At 41.2% G+C, this 24,677-nt stretch overlaps 2 protein-coding genes across 3 annotated transcripts in view; one reads left to right on the top strand and one right to left on the bottom strand.

The window, feature by feature from the left end:
* Positions 1–14: 14 nt before the first annotated feature.
* Positions 15–20,177, bottom strand: cstf2 (cleavage stimulation factor, 3' pre-RNA, subunit 2). 2 transcript variants are annotated; one of them, XM_049586739.1, is made up of 14 exons: positions 19,943–20,177; positions 19,617–19,695; positions 19,042–19,211; positions 18,570–18,706; positions 16,568–16,687; positions 16,281–16,403; positions 13,734–13,875; positions 11,989–12,048; positions 5,739–5,838; positions 4,129–4,328; positions 2,910–3,034; positions 1,776–1,859; positions 442–595; positions 15–301 (listed from the first exon to the last, which is right to left on the bottom strand). In XM_049586739.1, the coding sequence occupies exons 1-13, from the start codon at positions 20,037–20,039 to the stop codon at positions 470–472; spliced, it is 1,563 nt and encodes a 520-aa protein (XP_049442696.1). In that variant the 5' UTR covers positions 20,040–20,177; the 3' UTR covers positions 15–301; positions 442–469. The 2 variants fall into 2 exon arrangements, with proteins under 2 accessions (XP_049442696.1, XP_049442697.1); XM_049586740.1 differs by lacking the exon at positions 11,989–12,048 and having other exon boundaries at positions 17–301.
* Positions 20,178–20,235: 58 nt separating this feature from the next.
* The window catches only part of bcorl1 (BCL6 corepressor-like 1), a 46,658-nt gene continuing 42,216 nt past the window's right edge, over positions 20,236–24,677 (top strand). Inside the window, exon 1 of the mRNA XM_049586735.1 lies at positions 20,236–20,499. The gene's annotated coding sequence lies outside the window, so the exon portion shown is untranslated. The remainder of the gene's footprint in view (positions 20,500–24,677) is intronic.

The raw sequence follows: 24,677 nt of genomic DNA, 5'->3' as shown, positions 1-24,677 counted from the left end.
TTGTTTGTTTTATTGACAAAACAATTTCCAGACAAACACTTCGCAGAGCCGATCACATGAAAACAGTTGGCTCTGGAGGAAAAGGATGAAACCTCGTGACAATCCTACTCTGGTTTTTAATCTGTTCATCATCCACTCAAATGTCTCTTACTTTTGAATCCACAAGCATCAACCTGACGATCTCACACAGAACACAGACAATGGGATTTAAAAAAAAACTATACAATACTCCAAACTAAGATGAGACGTCTTCAGACCTGTTGGAGCTGAAGGTGACAAGGTCAGAGAGGTGGAGCGAGTCCTGGAATCAGAATGATAGGCATAAAACAATAACATGTCAGATAATACAGAGTTGATCCGTGTTGACACAAGAACACTTTAAAACCAGTGAATTTCCTGGAGGGTTGTGTGACGTGAAGGAAATAAAGAAACTCAGCCGACCTGAAACCTTGACGTTTTTCTCACACCATCAAGGTGCTCCTCCTGCGGTCTTCTGAATCTGCTCTTTGAGGATGAGGATGCTCTGCCGCTGCTCCGGGGGCAACATGGCGATCTGTTCTGGGGTCAGCTGCAGGACTTGCATAATCAGGGCAGCCTAGAGAGGGACAAAAAAGGAGGAGGATACAGGAGGTGAAATGCGTACTGGGTGTCTACAATAATCTTAACTGGTAATCTCTGGTAACAGGAAAGTCAGAATTCCTCCTCTAAAAGCCTTTATTGTGTTGAAACATCACCTGCTATTGTTGAAGACAAAAACACTGCTACTGTAATGACCCCCCCCCCCCCCCCCCCCTCAGGTGAGACACGCTCAGAATGACTTGCAATCAGTGAATGAGGACACAGAAAAAGGAGCGGCATTTTGCTCAGGGGCACGTCAACAAGCTGCAAATAGACAAATGCCCCTTTTCCATTGTCACTCTTGGCTGCCCCAAATAAGGTCATGCCACGCCGATTTGTGTTTCCATTGTCAGTTTAGACACGCTGTGCCACACTAAAGCAGGATTTATAGTTGTGTAGCAGACCCTACGCCATAGCCTACGCACATCGCCTACGTTGTTGTGAGCATTTATACTTGTGCGCTGGTGTGTCTGTCTCACTTTGCAGTTGATTCAAAACACACATTAAACACACATTAAACATGGCTTAATAGAGACAATTTCAAACACAACTACACAGATTGGCTTCACTATAACTCGCGGCATTCACGGACAAACACTTGTCTTTATCTGGACACATTTTCCCCACGAATACAACATGCTAACGTTATTAGCACAAGCCTATGGTATTTTACGTTGTAGAAATTAGCCTAGTGATGAGTGGAAGGACCCCTGAAGGATAAATCACACACACAAGAGTTAAAATGCTATTTTCGTGGAGGCTTTATTGTCTTGACAATTTATTGTTTCTTATCTGTGAAATTAAAGTAAATAAAAGCTTCGTTTCCACTGAGGGAAATGGTCTCATCTTACAAAAATAGGTCTGCGTCGTCATAACGTGTGTGTACATTTCTGGGGAGGTGCATGTCAGGCTAAGGCATAGATTACAGCGTAGGCTCCGTGTTGACGCAGAGTCTGCTATTCAACGCAGAAGTATAAATTCCGCATAAGCTGCGCCAGAGATGGACCTTCTCCAACCCCTCTTCTCCCCTCCTAAACAAGCGCGTGTGTTGCGAGACTCTACTCCCCTCTGTCTGCAGGAGATGGCGCACAAAGGCGTTTTTCAAAGTCTGTGTGTGTGTTAGAGAGTTAGAGGGTGACAGACAAAGTAACACCCACCTTCTCCTGGTCCTGTGTGGAGACCTGGCTCTGCCCGGGACTGAAGCCTCCTCCTGATGGAGGAACACCGGAGATACCAGGACCCTGCAAATAGACACACGGTTAGTTCTCACTGTTTATCAGACGGGTGATCATTATCACATTTAGAGCAGGTAGCACTGAGTTGTTTTGCATCTTTCTTTCTCACACTCACACTTTCACAGTGTTTTTTTATGTATTGTTAAGTGAACTTCTATTTACAGCTGGTGTAGGTTGTTTCATTTTGGCGTTAAAAACCCCATAATAACCTTTGAGCATATTGTAATTCCCATAGACTGAGAGAGGACAAGCTTCTGCTCCTCCTCTTGGCTCTGTTTTCAGGCTTTGGAAAATCTAGCCCATGACGGGATGACTTTCTTTAGCCATCTGTTAACCACAGCTAAAGACTCATGGCTGCAGCTTCAAGTTCATGCTTATGTAGCCAACGTTAGCTAGAGCCTCAAATCACAGTGTCTCCTCTGCCTCACTCCCCGCTGCTACAGACCACCTCACTGGGAGGGGAGCAGACAGCAGCTCTAACAGACCCCCAGTCAGCAACCGGAATCCAGCCAGCACAAACCCCAGCTCCAGGGGACTGGACTGCCCTGACTCGCCGCTAGATCAGCAAAATTTCTGCTGCCTACTCTCCTCCTAGGGAAGCAGTCCACAGTGGCGGGGAGTGAGGGAATGGAGGGGCTGAGTGAATGAGCTGCTGGAGCCTCGACAGTGAAATAAGATTAAATAAATCAATGTATTGATAAAACAGGGTTACTATATAATGCGCGTCCATATGCTCGTGGTCATCTGGTGGGAGGGGCTTAGGATAAAGGGGAGAGCTGTAAGAGGAGAGTGTATCTTCATATTCTGTTGGGATTCAAATTCCTTGCAACATTTAATTAAGATGCATTTAGGTTATTTTTTGTTTTGTTTTTGTTTTTTTTACAAAACCAAGATTATTTTAGTAATAATGGCCTGTGCACATCTTTATCAAATAAAATAAATATTGACATTATTCTTATATTTTTCTGTGCACAGTAGTCTTTATAACATAAATTTAAAAAATTAACAAACAAACAAACAGCCAACAGAAACACAGATGTTAGCTGCAGCGGTTACCGGTCTTGCAGGTGGAGGAGCGTTAGGACCCATGCTGTGAGGAACGGGGCCTTGCATTCCTGTCGCCATGGGAACCCTCTGCCCTGTCACTGGACCACGAGCGTCCATCGCCCTCGGGTCACGACCTGCACAGAGAAACAAAACCACATTTACCGTTCACACCTTGTTGAGTATGTGTACATTTATGAATGAATGCCTTCATTTCGAAGCAAAAAAATAAAATAAAATAAAAAACTAACAAGACAAAGATAACAGAAGTAAAACTTTTATGTCCCTCACCCTTTCTTACATTTCTTCCTTTAACTCCTATTATTTTAACAAATTCCCAAATTTATTTACAACTAATATACAACTGTCCCCAGTCTATTTACCAGCATTTACAGTCCAAGTGCCACTCCCCTAACACAACCTTTCCTCATCTATATATCTGCCATTGTATCATTTTTTAAATTGATTTATATTTGTGCTTTGTTTCAACTAATGATGCAGCCCGTTCCACAAGTACACCCCAAACACTGAAATACACACTCTACTAAGTTACATGAACACAGTGTTTTTGTCCTCTTAAATTACAACCCCCCTCCCTGTCACAAATGAGTCTTTGAATGTTGCCTGGAAGTGAATTATTTCTCGCTTTAAACATGATTATTGCAGTTTTTAATTTGACCAGATCTGCATGTGACTGTTCCCTGCACCCAACATTATGTACCGTTCTGATTGCTCTCTTTTGAAGGATGTGTAATGGTCCGAAGTTGCTTTTGTAAGTATTGCCCCAAACTTCCGCACAGTCATTCAAATATGGTAGTCGAAGTGATGAATACAGAATGTGCAGTGATTTATGGCCCAGTATGTGTTTTGTTTCCCCAGAACTGCGATGCTCTTTGCCAGCTTTTTTGCTCTTACATAATTTATGTAAGTGACAACTCTGTTTAAAAATGACACTCTGTTACAAGTGAAAGAAAGTTCATCATTCAAGCATAAGAAGGTGTGTCTGTTGGCTTCTAGTCTGAGTGGCAAAGAAAAGAAAATGTTTGTCATATCAATCAACTCTCCTCATCATGTAAAAAAAACTCTTGCTGGAACAAAAGACTTTTGTTTTGTGGCATTTGGTTTGTCTGCCAGCTGGAACTAAAACCGAACTGAGATCTGTTGCAGAAAAAATGTTGACGACATCATACGCTCAGGTTCTCACACTATGAGGCGTAATCATAGTAGCTACCTCTGGTTTCCATTGGGGGTCCGCGGGGCTCCATCATCGGGGGCCCTCTGGGGTCACCCATCATGTTCCTTGGTTCACCCATGGGTGGGCCTCTCATGTCCATTGGAGGGCCTCTCATATCCGGAGGGGGTCCACTTGCCATTTGGGGCATGTGTACAGGTGGGGCTTGGTGAGGGGGTGGAGCTCCCATGTAGCCGCGGCTAAATACAGACACACACACAAAATAAAAGCGACAGTCATTTAATGTAGTTGAGTCACAAATGGGATGCCCGCCCCACCCACTAACCCACCAGGTGTCCCACAGTGGGGATTTTTTTTTAAAGTTTGAATGTGACAAAAAGATGTATGAGTGCAAAAAGCATCAAAATTGAGCTTGTTTATTACAAACAACAACAACAACAACAACAACAGAAAAAGCACCATGGGAGGACCATCTGCGGGTCTGGGAGTCCATTCATTCCTATGGGAATATCCATGATATCCTCTGTAATATTTCGGTCCGGAATTTGCCTCAAGTACTTGTAAAAAATTTAACTTCTGCAGTGGATTTTGGAGAGACCGTATGACAGTGTGCTAGCTTAGCTAACAAGCTGCTAACTGGCTAACAGGCTATTTTCTTCAATCCAGTTGCCTGTGTTGATTGACAAGTGAATCTGTATAATTAAAAAGAACTTGTTTATCTAGTTTTAACACATAGTGAATCTGAGTAATGTCTTTCTGCTAAAATATGGTTATACATTATATACAGTCAGATCATCATTATGACTTGTTCAGCTGGTCACACGTCTTTTTAATTAAATATTTCACAAAACATGCCACGTACATGGCAGGTCAACATATTCATGTATTTGTTGTAATGCAATATTGGTCCTGTTTTCGTCCCGGTAATGTTCCAAGCGCATATTCCAAACTACTGGATGGCGCAAAACTGGCAAAATTAGCCTCTCCCTCGTGGCTACAGGTAGTTTCTATCAGGATTCTGACACCAGTCATGTACGTAAGTGGAAACGAGGTGTCAGCACAAAATATCCTGAAATCATAGTGACGCCCTTGTGTACACCTGATCTGCACAGGGCTGCTGTGACTTGATTTTGATGAGTGAGGACAGCAAATATCAAAAGGGTAAAAACAGGAATTTCATTTATTTCATATACTGATAAATATCATGAATGTGTGTTTATTAACTGGCCCCTGATCTCCTGTCGTTTTGCAGAAGTGGGCCCTGAGCAGAGCAAGATCAGTATCTCTGAAGTTGCAGCTCAACAAGTGTCTGCTGCCTTCAGAAAGCTTTTTTTTTTTGGTGCTATGATGGCAAAGACTGGACCTGCCCTTCTTTTCCTCTGATTGGCCAGAGTTTGTTGCCTTCTGGTTGGGTTGGTTAGATTTAGGCAAGAGGAGTGAGAGTGCTTGGGGCAAGAATGTCAGGGTGAGCCAATCAGAGGCCAATCATGCCTTCACCTTCCTTGGAAAAATAACTTGGCCTCCAGGAATTTGTATTGTTAAACCACGCATGCTGGTAAGCACAGGAATTAAAACTTTAATGGCTTGAATCTAAAATCCTCACAACCAGTCCTGCTTTTAAAGTAATGTGATGTGGGTGAACATCTTACTTGGGGTCTATGACCTCTCCGGTGACGGACAGCAGAGTTCCTCCTCTGGGATCATTGGGACCATCTCCCAGCAGGCCTCTGGGGGGGATACCGCCTGGTCCTGAGACGAGAAAATCACACATTCAAACACATAAAAACACTTACAAGTTATTTTTTTTTACTTCAATGAGCAGGAAATGTTTCATGAGTAATCCATTAAGAATAATAGGGCAGGTAAGGGCAACCACACACACAGAACTATAAAGGTGAGTGTTTACTCAGGTCAGATATCTCACAAAACAACTAGAGCTGTTTGGGAGTTCATAAACACAATGACGTACAGAGTGACCACATCAAACTGCCACAGCGAGATGTGTCAACACACAGGGAGATATCAGGAGAGTGATCAGGAACACATAAGTGCAGGAAAACAATCCCATCAACGTAAAGAGGGAGATTATAGGTTCAAAACACACAAAACTCTGTCTGTAGAGTACAGATACAGAAGTCCTGACTTGAGAATATTTCCCTACTTGTGTCTTGTAACTCTGGTGTTATTTCAGAACATCGTGACAGGAAGCATGCAGAGAGAAGATCAAGTACAATGGGTATGTCAGTATTCAATTACGTTAATGCATGTCACAGTCTGAATACCTGCAGTGAACATATCTAAACAATACAGCATGTTAGTGAAACTCAATGAGGCAGGTGTAGATCTGTACATTAGTGACCGAACCACATTCATTTCAACTCTCCTGCCAAGTGAGCAGTAAAATAATTAGTCTAAATAAGAGACTGCGTGCCTCGCCCATCATTACAAATCCCTCCCTGATGTAGTTTTACCTTTATCAAGATTAACATTGTGTATAAGTGGCTCATAGTAGGAGGTAATGTTTTTTTAGGTTGGCAAATATTAATTGAAGAAGAAAAAAAATGTGTGTCATTAATTTAAGACTCACCAGATCCAAGGTAAGGGCAGGGGGGTTGGTATAAAAAAAAAAAAACTGCTTTAAATTATAATATGGATTTATTTACATTAACTTTAGGTTGTCATACAGCTGACTGAGAGAAGGGTACTCCGGCTTCCTCCCACAGTCCAAAGACATGCAGGTTAACTGGTGACTCTAAATTGTCCGTAGGTGTGAATGTGAGTGTGAATGGTTGTCTGTCTCTACTGTATGTGTCAGCCCTGTGTGGTCTGGCAACCTGTCGAGAGTGTACCCCGCCTCTCACCCAATGTCAGCTGGGATAGGCTCCAGCCCCCTGTGACCCCCAACAGGATAAGTGGTTACAGAAAACAAATGAATGAACATGCCATTACAGACTATGCTTCAAATATGGATGTTGCTGTTAAGAAGCTACAAATTCTAAAACAGGGATGCTTCACACTCATTTTCAACTCAGCAACACAGATTTATATAATCAGTACTGTTTCAAGATGGATGCCTGAGATTAGAGTCACCAAGTCAGCATTTGACCAAATGTCTCTCCTTCTGTGAAGCTGAACTTTGACCTTTTGAACGTTATCACTTCATCATTTTATCCTATTCTGTGAAATCTTGTCATAACCAACTCTCAAGATGTGGCCAAAAACATGTTGAGTGAGGTCACCACCAAAATCTAATCGGTTCATTGTTGAGTCAAAGTGGACGTTTGTGCCAAACTAGAGTTCATGAGTATGGGATAGACGGACAACCTGAAAACATGACGCCTCCAGCCACAGCTGTCAGCGAGAGATATAAAAAAGGGTCTTTGTTTGACTGTAGACTCAACATAGGGTTGGGCCATGTGACGACATATACCGTGCAACAGTAGATATTTGGCAAGAAAGTGTCTGCCTCACGAGGTACTAAGGCTATGTAGCAAATCAAGGCTTAAGTCTCGTGTGATCTTGTTATGCTTATGTGATCTCATGAATCCAGCTGCCTCACAAGGTAACGTGATTTGCAGATATGGAGGACAGTGAAGTTATAAATTCAGACGCCTGTAGATTAACACTTGTTTATCTCAGAAGTCTTAAAGCTTTGATTGCAAAAGAATTTTAGTTTTACTGTTTTGCGCATTTTGTTTTTAAATCAAATGTTGTGAGGCAGTTGTTTTTTGTTTGTATGGATGTTCTGAATCAAAGAAGAAAACAATAAAATGCAATGACGTACAGTATTGTAGCTATTTTTTCAGTAAATTTACAGGACAATTACTGCATCATGACATATCCAGCCTAACTCAACAGATTTGAGAGCAGAGGGCATCTCAAACAACTGCATTTAACTGCACTTTAATATGTATTTATTTAAACCATTTATTCTGTTACACAGCTGACTGGGAGGAGAGCCCAGCAGCTGGTTAAAAAAGGAGCAGCTAAAAGAAATTGATGGGGTAACGGTGGTGTGAGCTGCAGTTAGTCCTGTTGACAGAGGAACTACAGTGTGGAGAAATGGCAAGAAATTGGAACTGATGTTTTGACAACTGATGTTGACAAACACGAACGAGGGAACAACATGAGAGGAGCCAAGAAGACTGATTTTTTTAAAGATACCTTGGAAGCAGCACGCCGCTTAAAAGCACACTCAGCAATTTGATGTCATTATGAAGTGACTCTCAGTTTTCTCGGATTAAACAGAGCACCAGGCAGCATCTTTACTTCTATTAGCAGGAATGACAAATGTAATGTCACAGTTAATGACAAAAACTGACAAAGCAAAGCAACAACAGAACTCTCAGTATATGTCAAACCACTGTTTTCATCATTATCCTGGCAACAGCCACAGATTATCTTTAAAAACCTACTTGTTGAGATAAAAAACAGCCCACGTCTGAGGTGACTGTGTGAATGTTAATCATTAAATTGTCAGAATTCCGCATCATATATCTCATTTTAATCAGCTGCTCAACAAATGGCCTGGTTCATTTCTGACAGGTGTAATAAAGCATGATGTCTGAGAGCACACAGGTACGAAGGAGCAGCGTCACACCCGCCGCTGACTCACTGACCTGAATTAGCTCACAGTGCCATGGCAACAGCACCGTCGTTACAAACAGCATATAAAAACAGAAAATGAGAAGGAACAGGCTTTTTGGGGCAAAAATGTGCCTCCACCCAAACATCTGCAGCATGTGGCCTCAACATCTGTTACATGTTGCAGATCTGCTGTGGTCAGAATCAGTCCAGATCAATGAGAGCTCAAGTCCCTTCCCAGCTGTCCCAAACTACGAATAGCAGAGTCTGCAAAGTCACCCCCAGAGTCACAGTAATTTAATAGAGACAAGGAGACTCAATGAGCCCGTGCTATGTATCAGAACCACAGAGCCACAAATCATCCAACACACCATCAATCTGCCAGCACGGAAAATGTTTTGCTGGTGCCTGTAATTCATGCCAAACTTTGGAGACTCAGAGATTCTGGTTTTACTTTCATTACAGGACCAGAACTGATGCACCTTGTTGTTAACCTGCAACAGGTGCAGGGCCACACCTGCACATGATTCACTGCAGGGTGACACACATCCTGGCACGCTCAGCTGATGAGGCCTTAAATCTTTTTTTCCAGGAATAGTTCAGATCTTTTGAAGTGGTGTTGTATGAGGTACTTACACATAGTCTGTGTATTACCAGTAAATGACTGTAAGCACAGTTGGGAGAAGCAGACAGGAGTACCACCATCGAAGCTAAGGAATATACTGCTGTGGATGGAGGCAGCAGTAAGATGTATTGAAGCCACCTATTAATATCGGTTCAAGAGACATATATTCACCGCTTTACCTTGCTGTGGACAGTCCTTTCAAATGGGGAAGCCATTAACAGCTCTTACTCTTTAAGTGCAAGGACGAAATTGGTTCAAGTGACACTTAGGTCAGTGTTAGAGGCATTTCTAGCAAGTCCTAGTTTCCTATTATTTTTTGAGTCACTCCAATGCACCACTTGGCCTGGCATCTCAGGGACCTTTAATAAAAAGAAAGTGTGCTCAAGCAAGTGAGGTTCGTGGCGGACGCCACAGGGTCTTTAACCACTGTGTTTTTGGTTAATCTTAGTTGCTGGATGAAGTCATTTACTACCCCATTGATTTAAACTTTGTTTTTGTAAAAGTCTGTTTATTTGGGGACTGTTTTTTAACACAACAGTCAAGACAATAAGTTCACAGCGTCATCTTGTAACTCTCCATACATCCTGCAAATCAGTCAACTCCAAAACCAACTGAAGCACCTGGATCATCAAACAGTGAGTAAAACTAAACCAAAGACAGTGAGTTCATCATATAATCCTGTTATGGTGTCTGTGGGCGGCTATTTTTGAACTTATTTGGAAGCCACGATAGTCAGCAATTGATTATGGAGACATTTTAAATGTACATGCAAACTTATCTTGCTTAAAAAATATTAAATTCAGTCTCCCGTGCTGCGCTACGGTTTGTCTCTAATTCAGGTTTCCGCAAACATCTCTGCAGTTGTCTTGTCTACACAACAGTAGAATTAAACATTGGTACACTTTTCTTTATAAGGCCATACTACATGAACTGCTTCCTTATTTATGTTCTTCACCATTTACTAAAACTATCAGTAGCAGCAACCTTCAGTCACCTGTACATGTACATCATTCCCCGAATTCAAACTGTCTTGGGTGAAGGTGGTGAAAGTTTTTGCTCCCTCAAATTTGTGCCAGCTACAGAGTCACCTTAAACTAGATTCTATTTTAAGAATGGGAGATGGAAAGTGGTTTCTGGCACAACTTCACCGATTCACAAGGTGCATGGAGAATGAGGAAACACTGAAGAATGTCAAAAGAGCTCCAGCAACACTTGTGGTATGGAAAGAAACTTTATTGACCGACACGTTTCGGCTTGTGGCCTTCATCAGGGTCATCCCTGATGCAGATTGCAAGAATGGGAGATGGACAGGATCAAGGACTTTCTGACCACTGAATGCACATGGTCAGTTACTGGACGCTGCTAAATTCAAACTGTTTGTTGTAAAGTGACTGTTTTAAGTCAGTTAAGTTACTGCTGCCTCAATCAGTTTGTCTGTATTACTGTGTGACCTGTGTGACAGCAGCTCCTGTGGTCTGCGAGATAAAATTACTGTTTTCCTCAATGGAGTCTGGCTTTGAAGAGAGCAAAAGCGCAGCTCCAGTTTCCCCTCAGAAATTCTCAGAAAAACTATAGCATACACTTAAACTGATACTGATTTCTTTGGGTGGCTAAAATACATTTTGTTGCTGCTCTCTCTTCACAGCAGCGCATTGTTTAGCTTCCATGGTGGTGGTGGTGCTGCTTCGCTAAACTGTGAGGTGTACAGATCACTGTACTGTCAGTAATACAGTGACTATGTATGGATAAGTAGCTCATACAACCCGTTTTCAAAAGATCCAAACTATCCCTTTAGGTGTTGTTTTGTACTGACAGCCTTTAAGCCGTACAATGTAGTCAAACTAGAAGAGCGGAAAGTCCGTCTGCACAAACTGGTCTTAAATACATTTGGATTTTTTTTTTTATCTTAAGTTGATGTTGCACTTCTGCACGTGTGACCGGTGTACTTATGTATTTCACGAGTGTGTGTTACTTCTCTCAATACTTAGTTTAGAGTTTCCAACATAATCTGTGTAAGACACAGCAGATCCAGGAGTTATTTTATTTACAGTAGCTGCTGATCCAATCCTAACCATTTTATGTGCACATATTTAGCATATTCAAATTTCACAGTTTTCTGGTGGCTTTCTTTGGCATTTGTTCCGATTATATCCAGCATTATTTTAGACATACATCATTTTACTCCTGTTATTGTAACATTTTACACTTATACGCAGGCTAAACATTTTCAGAGAATGAGTCAGTTGCGTATTTTTATCTCTATATTTTTCTTCTTGCCACAGACGTTACTCACTGCCTCTACTTTTCTACTGCAATACTTAACTTTACATTGGACTGAAGGTCATGCAGACAATTTGCCTTGGATTTAACATCAACAACATAATCATGCAAAAACATCTGCATCCTGGCAAAAGTTTCATTCCTGGTAAACCTGTATCTGTTCACATGCAGTGGCACCACCATCCTCCCACCCTCATGACATGGCACCTTCTGCTTATTATGATAACACACAAACAGGCTTAATCACTACTGTAAGGGCTGCATACAGGGTTCATATATGATAATATAGGACATGCAGTCTATCTAACTGTAGGACACTAAATCCCAGAGGTGCTCTGTATTTGGACATATTTGGCCTCTCCGTAACAGTCTCATGACCTGACTGGAGAACTGAGGGAGTACAGTGATACCTTGAGACCGCTCGATAGCAGCTTGGCCAGACGATCCTGTGGGAGAATGCTGAAGGTTTCCTGAGCCAGCATTAAAGTGAAAAGAACAGGAGACACAAGACTCAAGAGAGCAGAGGAGCACATTAAGAGCACTTTGAAGCATGCTCATGACAGTACTGTATATACACACACACACACACACACACATCCACACACAGAGACACAATCACAGAGAGGTGAGGAGGGAACTTTTAGAAAATTAATATTAGTAAATATGTTGCATGAAGCCTCGACACGAACACTGAGACAATTAATACCAAACATTTGGGGAGAATAGAGAAGTGTTTCTGTGCAACAGAAAATGTCAAAAGTCAAGGTGATTAGACGTACTGATTAAACAAGGCTCTGGTGACACCTAGTGATCACAGTGAGCCATGACAGGTTCAAAGCTTCGTCATAAGATAAAAGGTAATGGTACTGTAGTTTTGGTTGTGTTTAAAAAAGGGGAAATTTTATACATGTAACTGCTAAAATAACTTACAGAATAGCTTAATTGCATTACATTGTATTTAGGGGTGTAACGGTTCTGAACCCATAACCAATAAGAAAACCGGGACACAAACCTCTAAAATAATGCTACGGAGTGTATCGCTGAATACATGCAACTGTACTCAGTTGTAGAGCACATGAAATAATACAGTGTGCCCTCGTGTGCATTTAGTAAGTCTGCTGTGATTGCCCTGTATAAAGGGCAACTGTAAGCTGCAGTTCAGGAGTGAACAGGTCTGATTACTGACATCTGGGTTAATCATTTGTATTACTTATTTTTTCTTATTGATGATAGTTAGTATTTGATTTAACTGTTACAGTAAGAATCATGGCCAATGAGCCACTTTTGAATGTTCATATTTTTCAGAATAAAAAAAGGAAAATACACTTACTTTCTGCCTTTTTTGTTTGTTGTCCCTGCTGTGCCAAAAACCTACTGAACCGTGACCCCAAAACTGCATTACGTAATCACGCGTGAATTTTGTGTACTGTTACGCCCTTATTTGTGCTGAGATGAATGCATGATAATAGCTTTGTTTGCTACAAGACCGATGAGAGAAGGTTGCGTGAAATGGTGTGTGACAGTTTAAAGATAATTTTGAATGGAACAGACAATAAAAAAAAAACTGTACTGGTTTGGTCGAATCTATTTTGGTGATCTGCTGAAATAAAAACACTGCACAGTGGTGGACTATTGGGAAAAAAATGTAAAGCAAATGTAAGATTAATCCTGTTCTTGGTGCAACCTGCAAACGAATCATTACAGTCATAGTTTATTAAAAACATCACTACATTGCATAATATTGTTAATTTGACATTTATAGATTATAAACCAGAGGCAGCTACAGACAACTGTGTGGAATGTGTGGAATAATGCAAATGTGATGCATTAAAAAAGTATGCCAAAAAGAACTATTAAACCAACAGCATTACGGACAGACTTTGGTTAATGATGTTGCAGCCAAAAGGAGCGTTTCCCTGTTTTTGATTTTGCTTTTTTTTTGTCTGCCTTAAGAGTGGAATAAATATTTGGCTAGCAATTAGTTTGTGGGCAAGTGGGCTCATGATGCATGAGGAATGGTTGCAGAGTAACAGTCATAACTCACACATTAACCATCAATGGCTTTAGTAACAAAACATATCCATGATGCTACAAGTACAGTACAGTACCAGTACAGTTGATGATACAAGTACACATGCAGTGTGATGATGATTACCTGGGGGTCCGACTGGTACTTGTCCTGGTCCTGGTCCAGGTCCCTGTCCAGGTCCTGGTCCTGGTACAGGCATAGGCCCAGGGACAACGCCCATGGTGGGGGGCTGCATCATCTGAGGGGCTCCATTGACATGCATTCCAGGCTGATCATGTAACAAGACAAAATAACCAAGAAGACATAAATAATTGATCCAAAGTCTTAATCTTAAGAGACACTTCTTACAGAATGTGTTATCAACTCTGACACATAAAGGTAACCTTTAAAAAAAAAAAAAAGCATTATATTTTAGGTCTTTTTAAAAAGGCACACGACAGGTTGAGAGGACAAAACTTTAAGGGAACGTGTTGCGCAAGATAAAGGATTCTATAGCAAAAAGAGATGATTTCAAGCACGTTTCCTGTCAGGTAAAATCTCCAGCTGGCTCTGGCATGTTTTTTCATCCCCACTTTTTGATCATACAGCTTTGCTACGGCAAGCACTGGAGCTAGTTTGGATCAAAAAAGGTTATAACTGGCCATTCTGTATGTAGTATATGAATTTAACCCTATTGGCCCTAGGCGTTTTGGGGGTATTTTTACTGCCTTTACTTTTAAGCTCATATCACAGTCATCCTAAAGGCTACATACACATGCTATTTAGGACAATGTGGGCTATCAATGAAAAAAAAAAACAAATCCGTGTGACTAAATTCTTACATTTTTACGTGTATCTCACCATAGCAAGTTGCAAGTTGACATATTCTGCCATATATAAAGAGGGGAGACTCTCTGGAATCTGGCAATATAAGAACCATGATGGTGGGACATTCTGTCACTGCACAGCTGTCCAAAACATGTGGTTTGTGCCAGGCGGAAAATGATTGCCAGTATTTTTTTTCGTTATTGCAAGAAATTCCATTGACTCCATTAAAAGAAACATGCAATATTTACATCTAAGATAATAGAAAAAAAGGCAACCAAGTGCAATGATGTCCTCCAAGATAATATTTGCCACTTTGTTTGCAGTAAACAAAGTTTGTTGTTGTTTTTCAGTTTCAGTTATATATTGGGGGGGGCATTTGGGGCATTGGGGGGACACGTCCTCCTCAATGTATATGGTGACTACGGCCCTGTCATGCATGCATGATTAGGCTACAGTTGTCTGGGTGCACAAAAGTGAAGTGTGCTGGTCTTGTCATACAAAGTTTGACGAGTGTCAACTGGACAATATGGAGATATTTGCATCTTGAAAGCCGGACTACAAGTGTGGATAGACAGGGAGAAACACAGGCAAGCCTAAGACGTGGTAAGATACGATATTCCTCACTATATGAAGTGACTGATAACAAGATCTGTATAATGGATTGTAAAGAAATTTCTCAGGTTTTTATTTTGTAGACAATTAATCTGGATTTATAGCGTGATGGGATGACAGCACAATGATGTGTGTGGTATCACTGGAAAGCTCTGCTCCTGCACTTTCAAGTGCATTTCTGTGCGAGCCTACATTTACGAGTAATCCATCCAAGAGTAATGTGTGTGCAAAGCTGTATGAAAGCTCTGTTATACATCATTTTAGTGTAACTTTATCATTTTTTTTCACTGTGAAAACATTGGACTACCGACAAGTGCTTGGTCTTGCCAGAACGCTACAATTCCGCTGTTTTCACGTGATATGCGTGGCTTCTCAATATGACGCACGGTCGCAGAGAAAATCAATAGAGAAGAACAGGTGTGAATTTGGACGCACTATGCGTCGTTCGGGCCCATAGGGTTAAATGACGTTTCCCATCCTAACCAAAGCCATTTACTGTTAAGAACTCCACATAATGGCTGTAGAATCGAAGAAAATTTTCAGTGTCCAACATGTTCTCACCTACTGGAAATACTGTGTTTGGTTTAGGGAGGCAGGACATGATGCAAAAGCTATGCTGCAGTTATAATTCTGTGTTTTCAAGCTTTTGACCAGAACTAAAACAACTTTTACGGGGTGTCGGTGGCTTAGTGGTAGAGCAGGCACCCCATGTACAAGGCTGATGCCGCAGCGGCCGGGGTTCGAATCCAGCTTGTGGCCCTTTGCTGCATGTCATCCCCCCTTCTCTCTTTCCCCCTTTCACACTTACCTGTCCTGTCCATTAAAGGCAAAATGCCCAAAAAATATCTTATATTCAGAAAAGTAAAATGTAACCACAGCTGTCCGTCAGTATCTAGTCAATGTATTTGGTATCCTCCACTGATTTTGACTTGTAAAAAGGGGCATCTTTGCTCTGACTGGTTGCTCTGTGTCACTGTCCCTCTGTCCCCTTCTATTATTTTGCTCTCTGTCAGACTGTTTCCAGACTAAGGTTTCACACTGAAGCGGCGGTGAGCTATACTTTATCAGAGGTGGTCCCCCCACTGTGAAAATGTTCAAACAAAACCTACAGCCTTGCCCGTCATTAATCTTGCACCTCTGTGTTTAACTATAACTAGGTGCCCATGGCTGTGCCTGCAACATCAGGTCCTATTTCAGAGCACAGAGCGCAGAGAGTGAGCGTTACTTTAAAGAGTGAAAGACTGTTGTACTCACCACAGGCTGCGGCTGAGACACTGGCACGCTGGGCGGAGCAGGAGGTGGATTAATCGGTGGCGCTCCTCCACCCTGCCCGCTGGGAATCAGAGGCTGGACTGTTGTTTGACGGTGGAGCATTTTCTGTGTGTGGAGTATATGAAAGAGCATCTCTCAAAAATGTGTACTGGTTCAAAAAGTGTAGATTAGCTTCAAGCTCACGGTCAGATGAACATTTTATTTTGACCTTTGAATACACGTAAGATCATTTGACTAATCTCCTCATTTTGAACGTGGTCTCAGCTCACCAAGGCGATCTCAGGGTCAACAATCCGCATGACCACTTGGGCCTGCAGCAGAGCATAGGCCAGCTGGGGGTTCTGCAGCAGCATGTTCCTCGCCTCCTGGGGACTGTTCTGCACACACAGCTGGAGAGAGAAATCACATTTTCACCAAACACAATCCTGAAACGCGATATTTTATACTGCATGAAAAATCACAATTGGGCAAAGCAAAAAACAAGACAAAAAACATTGGACCCTTTCACATAAAAAAGCTTTGTGTCCTTTTACTTCCTGACACATTAAACAAACCTCTGTAGTTTCTGCTTCCCATTTATGATTCATATACACGTCCATAACCAACAGAAGTGGCTGCGTCAGCACAAAACATTAAAGAAAGACACGCCACAATATCTGTGGTATCAGGATCGGAGCCCAAACACTTGCACTCTGATCAGCATATGGAGGCATCCTACTGACACAAGCTTTGGTGCAACAAACACTTTTCCAGTCGGAGGGAAAAATGTCTGCAGTGTGGCGTTTCTTTGAGCCTAATGAAGCAGACTGCCAGATGTGCAAAGATAAGGCTCTGTGGCTGAGCTGAGAGAGACGGAGACTGTGCAGCACAGCCGCTGTTAATGAAAGGGAAGGAGGAGTATCCGCATACAGTTGTCAACCTGGAGGTGATTCAAACTGAGACAAGCATTTGTCTCCATCTTTTTTAGGGGGCTTAAGAGAGTAGCAGCATTAAACACACAGTTTAAGACCATGACGTTCAGGGACATTTTAAATACTTAGATTCCTTGCTAGATCTCTTTTTGTTACTTTATTTAATTTACAAAACAAAAGAATTGACATGCTCGACTCACCGTCTGAAAAATCACAAGGTGCCAACCCAAAACTCACAAACTGAATAAATCCAAATGTCAGCACTCACAAATATCATATATATCAGTCTTTTAATAACGCACAGCAGTATCACAAACGGATGCGTTTCAGCACTTGGCGTTCCTCAGCGTAGGAAAGCCAAGTGCTGAAATGCGTCCATTTGTGATACTTTATTTAATTTAACTTTGGTGCTTTGTAAAACTTGAAACCCTCAGCATCATTCAGGATGTTCAATCACATTTTAGTCTTAAGCTTTTGACATAAAGTCTGAATTTCATTCTAGAAGAAGCCAGCTAAAATAATACTAAAATGCCATTGATGCATCAGTCCCAGAGATTAATCTATAATACTGCAGACTAGGTGTCATTAACTGTCAATTAACCCTTTCAGTCCCCTACCAAAAACTGTACTTTTGTACTACTTACATTTAACACCCTCTCAAAGTCTTTCGTTAGCTAAAGATTTGGATGTACTATACCTTTTATTTTTCAGGATAACAAGAACTATTTGAAAAAGAAGAACATTTTAACGTGAAAAGTTAAGTCCAAGATTTATAATGGCTTTTACTCACATCCGCCAAGGAAAAAAGTTACAAAAGAAGTGTTTTTAAAGTTCTAACACTGACAAATATGATAGCTTATTATGGCAAAACTCACAGGAATTATTGTGTTACAACAGCCTCATAACCAATAAGCAGATTGACTGAGTATCTTTCACTCAAATCAAATCATGTTTCTAACCATTCTGACGTCATAGAGTTGAAGCACCAACTACTAGGTAGAATGGGACACAAGCTAACTTTGATGCTCACATGTCACCTGGATTGCCATAATAACACAAGGATGACTGCTCGTTTTGCTTCTAGGACCATGACTATTGATATGTCGACTGACAGTGAGGCAGACCAATTAGTTTGTTTATAAGCCTCACTTAATTGTAAGCAGGGAGCCACTGTTCTTCTTGGACTGATGAGGTTTAGCGGTACTCAGGATGATTCAGGTGTTAATGCTAAATTAATTAACGTATCATATCAATACAGAAAGTAAAGGATAGGTAACTTAGGCCTGTAACATACCGATCCTACACAATATGGAGCTGAAAAACTTGCTATTAAAAAACTGAGGCGGTAAAACCAGCCTACCTTCATCTGTTTCATAAGTTCAAACATCTGCTCCGGTGGCAGACTGGCCACGGCTCTGCTGATGGACTCTGGGGCTTCCTGTGGCTGGATACTTTCTCCATAAGGAGACTCAATAATGGGGGCTCCTGTTCCCAAACCTGTGCCAGAAGAGGGAGAAGAAGAAGACGAAGATGATATACTTTATAAATCCCTGAGGGGAAATACACTTTTTTCACTCTGTTGTCACATACACATAGGCCCGAAATACACACACATGCACAAACAGGACCTTTACATGCATTAAATGGAGAGATGTCAGAGTGAGGGGGCTGCATTGGGCAGGCACCCAAGCAGTTGGGGGTTCAGTGCCTTGCTCACCCAAGAGATGAACTGGCAGACAGAAGTAGCTGAGAGCTGTAGCTTACACATCTCTCAATCAAGTAAAACACAACACCTCAGACTAAAATATTGACAGGAGGAAATAAACACTTACTTTTAAGCTCTTCCTTGTTTTTCTCACTGGCTGCGTTGTCAACACGGAGAGCTCGACCACTGAACTCTCTGCCGTTCAGGTTCCGCATGGCACTGAGGGCCGTCTCCTGGTCTTGGTATTCACAGAAGCCATATCCCTTTGGCTTTCCTGTCTCCCTGTCATATACCAACCTGAGAGCAAAAAGACACATATCAGCATGTCTGATGGTCCACAGGGTTAAAGTTGAGTAAAAAAAAATGGGGAAATCCTTTTAGAAGTTCTGTGTGAACAATATCATACATAACCATACAGATTTGCAAGCTCAGATTGTTCAGGTGACCTACGAAACTCTGACTTAACACACTACAGTGTTTAATAAGACAAAAACTGACTCTGTAACTGGAGCTTGGGGCACACATGATGGCTAACGTTAGCTAACTTACAGTATCACCTCATTGGTTTCAAAACATTTCACCAACTAGCTAACACTGACATAATTACAGAAATAATGATGATTAATGTGCGTCATTCCTGTAATTAAATACATGGAAATTAAAACAATTATTGAATGGCATCCTCTTTCAACGTGCACTCACCTGAAGCTGACAACAAGTCCCACTTCAGAAAAGATGTCTTTCAGCTGCTCCTCTGTGGCTTCATACGGAATGTTCCCCACTTTAATAATTACAACATATGGCAAACGTTATTTTGACAACAGAAATAAACTCACATTTACATTATAAGACAATTTCCTCCTTCTTCAGGTAGCTAACGTTAAGTTTGTTCCCTCGTTGCCAAGCTAACAACAACACTAGCCGGCTACATATGTTAGCTTCCATTCATTAGCCGTTGGTGTATCGACTTATTCTTACCTAACGGTTAAAACTGCCAATAACTGAACCAGTCACAGCGACAAACTTACCAAACACTGATCGTAATGATCGATCAACAGCTGGGTCTCTGTTCGCGGCAACAGCGGCGGCAGCAGCAGCCGCAGCAGCAGCGGCTATGTTCGCCATTTTGGGGACACAAATGAGTGTGACGCCAGGAAATGAGATTGACACAATATCCGTTTGTGGAGGGGGAAAAAAAAGGCTACATTCAAATACTAGCAGTGCGACCTCTCCTAACCTCTTGACAGTTGAAATGCTACTTCTATACGTACTTAATTGGTTTGTGGTTGTTTTTTTTTTTTGCTATAATAATTAAGTCGTAATGAACAGTAATTATTTAAAACGGACTTTTGTTAAGGGCAGAAAGAGTCAAAGAGGTCAGCACCGAGCCGAGCAGCACATACCAGGAGTGAAAATAGATGGCGCTGTTGTCCATGGTTAGCTAGTTAACGCTACTCGTTTGGACCATCTTCCAGAACTTTAACCGAAATATAAAATGCTAAAAATGGTAATTCCTCAATTGAGAGCAAAACAAGTGACTCAGATACAATCATGAAGATCCAGTTTTCCTACAACAGAAGATCTGGTGAGTAATTCCTTTGGGAATTAGCAAGCTAACTCAAACTGTTAATTAGCTAATCGTTTTGTCAGTTATAGTCAGTTAACAGTTAGCACCTGATGAACTACACAAGTGGGGATCAGCAGCAGTGAGACCAGAAAGCTGTAAATTACATGTTTAATATGAACCGGAAATTATTGAATTAACCGGTTATCCACACATTGTCCTCAGAAAAAGTTTGGCTATATTGATATACGCACCCACCGGCCACTTTATCAGGCACACCTGTGCAACTGCTCATTAAAGCATATAGCTAACCAGCCAATCATGTGGCAGCAACTCAATGCATTTAGGCATGTATGCACGGTCAATACGACCTGCTGAAAGTTAAACTGAGTATCAGAATGGAGAAGATAGGTGATTTAAGTGATGGTGCCAGACAGGCTTGTCTGAGTTATTACTGGGATTTTCACACACAACCGTCTCTAGGGTTTACAGAGGATGGTCTGAAAGAGAGAAAATATCCAGTGGGCGGCAGTTCTCTGGGTGAAAATGTCTTGTTGATGCCAGAGGTCAGAGGAGAACGGCCAGACTGGTTCAAGATGATAGAAAGGCAACAGTAACTCAAATAACCACTTGATACAACCAAAGTCTGCAGAAGACCATCTCTGAACCAACAACACGTCCAACCTTGAAGCAGATGGGCTACAGCAGCAGAAGACCACACCTGGTGCCACTCCTGTCAGCTAACAACAGAAAACTGAGGCTACAGTTCACACAGGCTCACCAAAACTGGACAATAGAAGATTGGAAAACGTTGCCTGGTCTGATGAGTCTGGATTTCTGCTGCCACATTCAGATGGTAGGGTCAGAGTTTGGTGTCAACAGCATGAAAGCATGGATCCATCCTGCCTTGTATCAAAGGCTCAGGCTGCTGGTGGTGGTGTAATGGTGTGGAGGAGATTTTCTTGGCACACTTTGGGCCCCTTAGTACCAACTGAGCATGGTTTAAACACCACAGCCTACCTGACTATTGTTGCTGACCGTGTCCATCCCTTTATGGCCACAGTGTATCCATCCTCTGATGGCTACTTCCAGCAGGATAACGCACCATGTCACAAAGCTCAAATCATCTCAAACTGGTTTCTTGAACATGACGATGAGTTCACTGTACTCCAGTGGCCTCCACAGTCACCAGATCTCAATCCAATAGAGCACCTTTGGGATGTAGTGGAGCGGGAGATTCACATCATCCATGTTAATATGGACCAAAATCTCTGAGGAATGTTTCCAGCACCTTGTTGAATCTCTGCCACAAAGAATTAAGGCAGTTCTGAAGGCAAAAGGGGGTCTAACCTGGTACTAGCAAGGTGTACCTAATAAAGTGGCCAGTGAGTGTATGAATTTGTGAACTTGTTGTGAGGTATAGGATATAGTGGCTGGTGCAGCTGGATAATCACACACCTGTTCCCACTGTAAAGAAATCTAGATTTTTTTGATGTGGGTTGTATGAGGTACTTATCCACAGTCAGTGTGAACATAATTTTTGAAAAACATGGCGTCCTGAGGTCCTTACCAGAGCAAATCTCAAAGCTACGGTGTTCTACCAGGGACAAACAGTGTGAACTACAACATTTGCTGTGAAATAGGCAGTACGACAGCACCTCCTACTGGTTTGAACAGGTAGCTGCCTCACATATATTAAAAAGCATTTTATTTCATGTCTCTGTCTGCTGGTGGCCCATCACGTTAAGTGTATACATGAATAATATGATGTTAACTCCACTACAGAAGAGACTTCAGGGTCACTAATATTAGGTAGGGAAAAAGTGGATATATTGATATTGGTATTGGTTACTGGCCAAGTAAATAGATATATATCGGATATTGCCGAAAAATCTAATGTCATGCATCCCTAGTTTGAGAGGGTTAGTTCAGATTAACCAAAGTCACACAACAACACAAACTAACTGATTGAGGCAGCAGTAGACCAGCAGCTCCTGTTTTGAGCCAATTAAAATTGTTGTTTTTGTCAATGGAGTCTGGTGGCTTTGACAAGAGTAGAGATGTGGCTGTGAAGCTGTTAACAGCTTCCCTATTGGAACGGGCTATCTGACAGAAATGTTAAGTGGTTGAAATAACTCTCAATATAATAATAAGTATAAATAATAAAACTGTCATTAATTGTTTTAGGTGGAGCTTTTTTTAGGTGGCTAAAATACATTCTGTTGCCGACCCCTCCACAGCAGTAAATTGCTTAGCTTCTTTGTTGGTCTCCAGCCTGCTTCTCCAAACTGGGGGTGTGCCGACTAACATCTACTGTAGGTAATACGCTGACCACAGATAAGTACCTCATACACTCCCACTTCAAATCCCATATGGTTAATATTTTTTTTTTATTCAATAAGCTGTTACACCTTTAGTTTGTCTCTTGCTTGACATAAATACAGGTTTGTTTCAGCCACACTCACTTTTACAGACACGTCTACTTAATTTAAAGCCATCTGGTCAATATTTGGCACAATAAAAATAACCAGGGTGCATCCCACAGGAAAAATATCAGGAGCTGTTTTTAATGGGCAGCAGAGGGGACAGGCTCTTCATCTTGCTCACAACTCAAACCTAATGAGGGCCATTTGACCTCATTTAATTTTTAGCCGCTACTTTGGCTGCATCGTGCAATTATAGAAAATGTGATAGAAAATTTGACCATTAAAAACAGGTAACAGGTACAAATTTTACCATTAGTTTAAGGAATATTGTGTCATCATTTAAGTCTAATATCCCTGTGTCACCCTCAGCCTCCATAAAATTTAATAACAGCTGCTTAAAACGCTGTAAATGACACGCTGTCTTTTCTCCCAATGCCTTTGATTAGTTAGTTATCTGTATTGTCTGAAAACTTTTTTCTTTTTCCGTAAAGTTGGTGTGCACTGTAGGCCTTGGGCCATAAAACAGTTGATCATCAAACTGGTGGTATGAACATAACAGAGATATCAGCATAACAGAGTCTGAATGATAGTAAGGTTGCAGAATCACAAAGTCAGTACACCTTAAAATTTGATCTTGTGATATATTGTGATATAAATGATGGATTTGGACGTTCATGTGTGAGGTTTTGCATCATGCCACACAATTGTCTATACCTTAACTAGTATAACTACTGTATACATTATTTCTTGCACTCACCAGCTACATTAAATATCATATGATACTTTATATTTTATGGCTGCCATTCGTTGTTGATGTAAACTGTAGAAACACCAGTCACATAGAGAGAGCAAGAAGCAGCAGAAGTTGGCAGATTTTGCTTTAACACTTGTACATGCAATAACTTCTAATGATTCACATTTTTGTTTGAAAAATCACTGTGTTGAGTGTTTTGTTTTGTTTTTTTTATCTGAAAAACCTATTTATTGTCAAGGGCATTTTATTGGTGCTTCTCTGCCCTGATTTGTTCTTATCTGTTCAACTAGTTTTGTTTCTGTGATGTATTTGTTTATTCAAATGCTGTTATCTTCTTTTTGTAACTGTGACGCACTCTGTGACCCTGAAAGGAACTATGTCAACAAAGTTTTACATACTTACAAAATCAGTTTTTTTCAGCAATTGTTGACGATAAATTTCCTGTAAATCGTTTAGGAGCAGGCTAACTATAAGGGACAGGTCATAACACAAAAAGCAAAATGGCCACCTGTGCCTCTTTTATAAAAAAAAAAAAAAAAACAACTAGTAAGGATTAGATGTAGTGTATATTTGCAGTGTGTATCTTACACAGTAATGAACATTGCTGTATGTAACGTGTGTTGTATATAAAGGGAACTATGCCCATTGTCAAAATTCATACATGTTATTCCTGGTCTAAGACGGTGCAGAAATATTAGTAAAACATGAACTCTCTGCCAAATCCAAAAACCAGAGTGCTAAAACTCAAAGTTGTGAGTCTGGAGCTGCTTCATAGACAGTCCTCTGAGTATATGGGTACAGCATAAAGCTCATTATGGTATAGAAAAGAAAAACATTTTGTGGGTCCATAAAATCAGTCTCTCATTCATTGTCTATGGAGCAGCTCCAGACTTTATACTTGATGATATCACAAGTTTTAGACTTACCTCTCTGGTTTCTAGCTTTGAGAGAGAGTAGCTCATGTTCACAAATATTAAACTTTCCTAATAACACATTAGAATTCTTAATTTAGGTGGTGT

Source organism: Epinephelus fuscoguttatus, linkage group LG9, assembly GCF_011397635.1.
Source record: "Epinephelus fuscoguttatus linkage group LG9, E.fuscoguttatus.final_Chr_v1".
In the NCBI taxonomy this organism is placed as follows: Eukaryota; Metazoa; Chordata; class Actinopteri; order Perciformes; family Serranidae; genus Epinephelus; species Epinephelus fuscoguttatus.
The sequence above is the reverse complement of the archived record's forward strand: the minus strand, read 5'-3'. Positions and strand labels throughout refer to the sequence as shown.

Coding starts and splice junctions, on each gene's coding strand:
- cstf2 (XM_049586739.1), bottom strand. CDS start 20,039: ATGGCGAACATAGCCGCTGCTGCTGCGGCTGCTGCTGCCGCCGCTGTT. Junction 13,876..16,280: donor TGTCTCAGCCGCAGCCTGTG/GTGAGTACAACA, acceptor TTACATGATCAG/CCTGGAATGCATGTCAATGG. Junction 5,839..11,988: donor TGCTATCGAGCGGTCTCAAG/GTATCACTGTAC, acceptor TTCTCGTCTCAG/GACCAGGCGGTATCCCCCCC.